Raw genomic sequence first — 8283 nt, forward strand, 5'->3', positions numbered from 1 at the left:
CCTCAATCATGTCCCCCCTCAATCTCTTCTGCACCAGGGAAAATAACCCCAGTCTATCCAATCTCTCCTCATAACTAAAACTCTTCAGCCCAGGCAACATCCTGGTAAATCTCCTCTGCACTCTCTCTAGTGTAATCACATCCTTCCTATAATGCGGAAAGTTCTAGCATAACCTTCCAGCTCTTATATTCTATGCCTCGGCTAATAAAGGCAAGTATGCCTTCTTAACCACCTTATCTACCTGCCCCGCTACCTTAAGGGACCGGTGGACATGTACACCAAGGTCCCTCTGATCCTCGGTAGTTCCCAGGGTCCTACCATTCATCGTGTATTCCCATGCCTTGTTTGTCCTGCCCAAGTGCATCACCTCACACTTATCCGGATTAAATTCCATTTGCCACTGATTAGCCCATCTGACCAGCCTGTCTATATCCTCCTGTAATCTAAGGTTATCCTCCTCACTATTTACCACCCCACCAATTTTCGTGTCATCTGAGAACTTACTGATCAACCCTCCTACATTCAAGTCTAAATCGTTTATATATACCACAAACAGCAAAGGACCCAACACCGATCCTTGTGGAACCCCACTGGACACAGGCATCCAGACACAAAAACACTGCTCGCAGATTGCTGAAAGGGATCTAATAGATTACAGTGAATCTAATAAATTACAGTGAAGGGCTGTTCCCAGTATTTGGCAAATTGGTACAAAGGATATTGATTAAGGATTATCATAAGAACAATGGAGAAAACATTTCTTGCACTGAAGATCAGATGGCTTTACCACAAGTCAATAAGGAGGCGGAGACTATAATGACATCTAAAAGAAAATTGAATAAGTATTTTTTAAAAAAGGGTATAAAATGATACAAAAAAGGGCAGGGAAATGTGATTAGGGTAGATATCTCCAGCTGAAGAACTGGCACCAACACAGGAGCAACGGATAAATATCCTCCTTCTGGGATGTAACCTATGATTGTATAGTTGGCACCTGTGAAACTACCCTAGCAAGAGTTTGCATGTTCAGGAGAGATGGTGGGAAGAAAAAAAAAGCCCTGCTCAATGATTTGAACAGTTCGATCATACAGATCAGAAAAATAAACAGTTACCCAAGAATGAACAATAAGATAGATTGTAATCTAACCGTGAAGTACAGGTAGAGGTTACAAACCATTTGGACTTCTGTTCTGGTATTTTGACAATATCCTTTCTCACATATAGATAAGCCTTATTGTAAGGGGTTTATTATTCTCTGTACAATCCAACAGAGGACTGCTTCTGATAGGGTCACTTGTAGCAGTTATCTGAAACCTAGGTCTGTTATAACACCCGACTTGCTGCCCACCAACTACAGTTCTGCACATTATACTAGAAAATTAAGGCAAACAAACATATCTCATCACCATTACATGGTAATATCAGGCAGCACAGATATTGCCAACAGCTCTAAGAATCCAAAGACATTACTTGTGATAGTGCAGCTAGCTCTATAACCTCTGGTTTCAAACAACACCCTCTCTGCCTGAAGCCCAACACTCAACCAGATGAGCTTCCTGAGATTCATATTACAGATTAGAATGGAAGATCCCAAACAGTGGGACAGTGTATTGTTGTATAATATACATATTGTTGAATAATTCATATTGTTAATTATCAAATATCTTCTCAATCTTTTCTCCAAGGAGAACAGTCCCACCTTCTTCAATCTAACTACATAACTGAAGTTCCTCATCCCTGGAACCAATCTTGTGAATCTTTTCTGTACCCTCTAACGCCTTCACATCCTTCCTAAAGCATGGTGCCCAGAACAGAACGCAATACTCCAGTTGAGGCCGAACTAGTGTCCTATGCAAGTCTAACATAACTTCCTAGCTTTTACACTATAAGCCCCTATTTATAAAGCCCAGTATGCCATATACTTTCTTAACTGCTCGGTCAACCTGTCCTGTCACCTTTAATGGCTTAATCACATATACACAGGTCCCTCTTCTCTTGCACCTCCTTTATTTTATATTGTCTGTGTTCTTCCTACCGATATGAATCACTTCACACTCTTATGTTTTAAATTTATCTGCCACTTCTCCGCCCATTCTACACCAACTTGTCTATGTCCTTTTGAAGTTCTACAAAGTCTTCCACAGTTCACAATACTTAAAAGCTTTGTATCATCTGCAAATTTTGAATTGTGCCCTGTATACTAAGATCTAGGTCATAAATATTTATCAGGCAGAGCAGGTGTCCTAACACTGACCCCTGGGGAACTCCACAACAAACGTCTCTCCAGTCCAAAAAACATCCATTAATCACTATTCTCTGTTTCCTGTCACTCTCCTCAATCACAAAGGTTGTTACTGTTCCTTTTATTCCATGAGCTATAACTTTGCTCACAAGCCTGTGTTAAATGCCTTTTGGATGTCAACATATGCCACATCAACACCATTGCATTCATCAACCATCTCTGCTGCCTCACCAAAAGACTTGTTAGTTAAATATGATTTGCCCTTAACAAAGTTCAACCAATATGAAATATGCACAATGAAAATTTACCTCCTTTATATAGGACAAGACTGAAAAATTGACAAAAAGAATTTAGGATTTATCTGTCAATGCTGGGGGAACAAATTCAAAGAGATGAATGCAGAAAAGTGGTACACAAGAGTGGACAGTGGAGTAGACAAGATGGGAAGTTACTCAGGCTTCACGTAGGCCACATTAACTGCCATTAAGAACATATTTGTTAGGAATTTTCAAAAATATCTGATTTTTTCATTTAGTTTCAAAGTGAAATCTCACAGCAGACCTTTGTGATTGTATTTATGTTCGCAGATTGGAAATTCACAAATTTGAAAGATTTTGTATTCTTTTCCGATGATCCAGAATGTGGTGTTTCTACCAACTGATGCTTCTCAGAGCAGTTCCGATATCATTGTTCTTAACAATTAATATTTATAACAATAAAGCACATTATTTTACAAATGATTTTCAAAACATTCTGAGCAAAAACCCAACAAGGCATTTAAATAATTTTTGCCATTTATACCCAGCTGAATAAAAAGTAATACATTTTGAGCATTACATTTTCCTTGTTTCAACAATTCACCGCTCGGCAAAGCCTAACTGCCTCCAAGACTTGAGCACCTTACAAGAAGATAAAATCAAATAATTAATCCAAGTCCTCCAATATTTAATTCTGAGTACCCAGTGCTTATCTCCTTTAAACAGAATGTGATGTTTAGAAACAGAACTTCAATAAAGATGAAACCAGTCTTCATTGTATTCAATGCACAGAGACCAATTATTTCAAAAATTTGAAGCGCACTAACTATTGCTCCGCAAAAAAATGACTATTTTGATTAATTTTCACAGGGTCTGCCAGAAATCATTTGGTTTACCATCTGGGGAGCTGATTGCCCTGCTTCACTGATGTTGAAGGTAAATTGATACTCATGGTTTATCATGCAATCTATAGCTCATTCTTATGCAGGACCTCAAAACACAGACTTCCTCATCTCTTTATTTGCTTCTACAAGCCCCAAGCTTTTAAACACAAGCTTGGCACCGCTTAATCAATTCCTGCTTTGCTGAATTTTCTCTTTTTTTAATCTCAGTGGTATCCTGCATTATAGGCCTTCACCTTTACTTCTCAATAAAAGGAAATGTTAAGAGAGTTACATTTTGTATTTAGGAAGATTTAGTGTTATAGCTGTTTTAAAGACCATCCATATAAATATGGAAGCGGAAGAACAGGTCAGAGGCTGCGAACTCTGTGGACAGTAACTAATCTCCTGACTCCTCAAAGCTTGTTCACCATCTACAAGGCACAACTCTGGTGCATAATGGAATACTCGCCACTTACCTGGAGGAGCGCAGCTCCAACAACACTCAAGAAGCTTGATACTATCCAGGACAAAGCAGCCCACTTGACTGGCACCCCATCTACCACCTTCAACATCCACTCTCTCCGCCACTGATGCACAGTGGCAGCAGTGTATACCATCTACTGGGTGCAGTGCAGCAACTCACTTCAATAGCATCTTCCAAAATCGCAACTTCTACCGCCTAGAAGGACAAGGGCAGCAGATGTATGGGAACAGCACCACCTGCAAGTTCCCCTCCAAGCCACACACCATCCTGACTTAGAACTATAATCGCTGTTCCTTCACTGTCACTGGGTCAAAATCCTGGGACTCCCTTCCTCACAGCACTGTGGGTGTACCTACACCACATGGACTGCAGCTGTTCAAGATGTTCACCAGCACCTTTTCAAGGGAAATTAGGGATGGGCAATAAAAATGCTGGCCTACCCAGCAACCCCCACGTCCCGTGAAAGAATACAAAAGAAGAAAAAAAATGGGATTTAGTTTAAAAAAACTCAAGTATGATAAACTCCGGTTACAAAATAAATTTTGGTCAGTATTGTGGTTGAGTTCTAATACATGGAATCATCTATTTGAATTTGAAATAAGCTCCTTGATCTCTCCAAACACACTCTTAGAACGCAAACTATGCAAATACCATAGGGACTGAATACCCACATACCACACAATCTGACCACAGGCCTGAATAAGTTAATTGCCTATAGTTAAAAATACTGATTAGTCCTTTTTTTAAATCTGTAATGGAAAACCATTTGCTCTTTACTACTAAACTGATAAAATAATTTGTAGCATGGTTGGTACCAAGAACAAAGCTTTATAATGAAATGGTAAAATGTTTTCAGTGTAACAATGGAAGCTAAAATGTACAGTTTTGTGTCACTGACAAAATACTTAAACTCCAACCGATGCTACATTATAATGTAAAATACTAATGATTAGAGTCTGTCTAGTCTATTTAACTTTGTACTGTATTTGATAAAAATACTGATTTGTTTTGCAACTAAAGTACAGGAACAATGGTGAACATATCAGCCCGCAAATCAGCTCATCCTGAGGCCTTAAACAAAATAAATCCATAATCTTTCAGTGTGCAAGATTCCATTACTTGGTTCTTAGCGATAGTGTAATTGCATTCCTCTCCCAGAACATCTTTCTCTCCCTCCATCTATTGACAGATATGAAGTTTAAGAAGTCATTATCGACTTCACTTTCTATATCACTCGCAATTTGATTTTTGATTAATGTTTTCTGCACCTTAATAAATACAAAAACCAGGCAGTCAAATACTCAACCTTCATACTGTTATTTTCAAAATGTCTTTTAAAAACAATTGATAATTCAACCAGACATGATAACCAGCTGTTGCAGTGATACATTCAAACTATTTACTAGTTAAAACACTACAATTGATTGTGGCGTTTCAAAGCTTTGGTAACCCATACTGACATATAAAAAAGGTGACTAAATTAAAAAAAAGATTTTTCTGAAGCATATATTTTGACCATTTCAAACAAAATCTGGAAGAGGTGCAAAATTAGCAGGGTCATGTCAAAATAATAAATATTTACCTGCCTCCTAATAAAAAAAATAAAGTATTTTTCTTTCATTAAATGTATTGCTTATTCCTCCAGCTCAAGTACAAAGCCCAAAATCCAGCAGTAAACCAACAGCAAAGGCCTGGATGATTTATGTGGCACAAAAGGCCCTGGTGCTGCTATTTGCGCGTCTCATAGCAACAAGTGCAGGTTCATTTTCTTCTTCCCACCTCACCCTCAAACCTTGGCACACAATTTCAAATATAAAAAAGGGGCCAGTTAAAGGAACAAGTCCATGGTCATGTTAGAAATACGTCAGCTTGATTGTATTCCCCCCCCCTCCCCCCTGATAAGAGTCACTTACCTTTGCTTTCCTGAGCCCCTCCTGTGCCTCTGCTGCCTGGTCTATGTGGACCCATCTGCTGCTCTCTGCCGCAGGCCCAGCGCTGATCCTCACCCTGAACAGCCTCTCGATGTGAGGGATGAGGTTCTCCAGCCTGGCGCTGGCACTCAACGGGATCACGAAATCCAACATGATCCCCCTCTTACCTCGATCCCCGTAAACCGGGCCGTATTTATTCATAGGACGACGGCCCCAAAAAAAAACGGATCCGGATTCAAACCCCCCTCTCTTTCTTTCCCTCTTGCTGGGTTATAACTACAGCAGGAAACGGTTCATCCTCTGCCTCCTCCTCCTCCTCCTCTTCCCCTCGCTGCTACCTCGCTCGTTCATGATCCTGCGTCTCTTTCTCTCTTGTCCTTTTTTTTTCTCTCTCTCTCTCTGCTTTTCTTCAATACTCGATACTTCCCTCTACAGGCTCAAAATGAGCTTCATCTGCTGTTTGTTTACAACCCAATATATCGACTTGCCCATTTTTTGCTTTGGCCATTGGCCAACTGCTATACGTAGATTTTATTTAAACCTCAATCAAAATCAAAACAATAAAAAAAAACTTGAACTGGTGATAAAATTCACTGTGAATTGTAAATTGTATATTAGCAAAGCAAGATGTGTGTATTTATGCATTCATGTGCGCCATGTTAAACCTTAACATTGCAATGCTGTGATTATTTTTTACAAATCATATTCATTCACCATCTCAATTTCCACATAATCAATATGTTAGAATAGCCTGATCAGTTTCATGTCTTAATAATCAAAATAATAACCAGGGTACATCAATGCCAACCTTGAAACATTGAAAGGAGCAGGATTTCAATCAGTTGGAGGAATAAGCAGGATTCATAAAGATGTTTGTACATTTTTTCAAGTTTGAAAGAAATGCTTATGTTTTCATCTTGTTTCTCCCGGAAATGTTTCATTTCATATAAAAATAATAATTTGAAATCCAGCGGCTGCTGTTATGCAGACAAATGCAGTCACCATTTATGTAGAGCAGGATCCACAAACAGCAGTACAATGAATAACCAATTAACTTGTGTTTGTTAGCATTGGCTAATGCAAGAAGCTTGGTCAATATGCCAAAAAACTTCCTGATTTTCTTAAATAGCACCATGAAATGTTCACTATTCAGCCTTGGTTAAGTGGCAGTGCTCTTGCCTATAAATTAGAAGATTATGAATTCAAATCCTATTTTAGTGAATTTTTTTTGAAAAATATACTTTATTCATAAAATATCTGGAAGAACATTCCAAAACATTTCAAAATCACCATCACAAAAGTACAATCAGATTCAACTTTTACACATGGATCACAAGGTGCATCAATACAATCAATGAATATTACAATCATTTCAATATGGCCAATGCAGACAATCAGACAATGGTATTGGAGTAAAACAAAAACAGAATTACCTGGAAAAACTCAGCAGGTCTGGCAGCATCGGTGGAGAAGAAATCAGTTAACGTTTCGAGCCTTCACGACCCTTCGGCAGAACTGAAGCATAGTTAGGAGAAAGGAGAAATATAAGCTGGTTTAAGGTGGGGGGGCGGGGGGAGAGAGAAGTTGAGGGTGTGGTGATTGTGGAGATAAGCAAGCAGTGATAGGAGCAGATAATCAAAAGATGTCACAGACAAAAGGATCAAAGAGGTGTTGAAGGTGGTGATATTTGTCTAAGAAAAGTGCTAATTAAGAATGGAAGACAGGACACTCAAAGTACAGCTCTAGTGGGGGTGGGGTGGAAAGACTAACAAGGTTTTAGTTTTAGATTTAAAAATAATGGAAATAGGTGGGGAAAGAAGAATCTATATAAATTATTGAAAAAAAAAGGGGGGGGGAGAAATGGGGTGGGGATGGGGGGAGGGGGAGTTTAAGATCTAAAGTTGTTGAATTCAATATTCAGCCCGGAAGGCTGTAAAGTGCCTAGTCGGAAGATGAGGTGCTGTTCCTCCAGTTTGCGTTGGGCTTCACTGGAACAATGCAGCAAGCCAAGGACAAACATGTGGGCAAGAGAACAGGGTGGAGTGTTAAAATGGCAAGCGACAGGGAGGTTTGGGTCTTTCTTTTGTCTGTGACATCTTTTGATTATCTGCTCCTATCACTGCTTGCTTATCTCCACAATCACCACACCCTCAACTTCTCTCTCCCCCCGCCCCCCCCCCCCACCTTAAACCAGCTTATATTTCTCCTTTCTCCTAACTATGCTTCAGTTCTGCCGAAGGGTCGTGAAGGCTCGAAACGTTAACTGATTTCTTCTCCACCGATGCTGCCAGACCTGCTGAGTTTTTCCAGGTAATTCTGTTTTTATTTTGGATTTCCAGCATCTGCAGTAGCTTTTAGCTTTTTGTTTTTATCAATGGTATTGGAGTTATTAACATACAACATGTTGTACTCCGAGGTGCTTCAATACAATTATAATACAATTAGTATTCAATGCAGACATTCATTTTGAGCTGCACAACCTGAG

General features: G+C 39.3%; 1 protein-coding gene across 1 annotated transcript in view; it reads right to left on the reverse strand.

The window, feature by feature from the left end:
• The window catches only part of zc3h12b (zinc finger CCCH-type containing 12B), a 115198-nt gene extending 109080 nt beyond the window's left edge, over positions 1–6118 (reverse strand). The window contains exon 1 of the mRNA XM_078547429.1: positions 5781–6118. Coding sequence (XP_078403555.1) covers positions 5781–5999 — 219 coding nt within the window. The 5' untranslated portion in view covers positions 6000–6118. The remainder of the gene's footprint in view (positions 1–5780) is intronic.
• Between the last annotated feature and the right edge of the window lie 2165 nt (positions 6119–8283).

This window comes from Cetorhinus maximus, chromosome 8 (genome assembly GCF_964194155.1).
Source record: "Cetorhinus maximus chromosome 8, sCetMax3.hap1.1, whole genome shotgun sequence".
Lineage (NCBI taxonomy): Eukaryota > Metazoa > Chordata > Chondrichthyes > Lamniformes > Cetorhinidae > Cetorhinus > Cetorhinus maximus.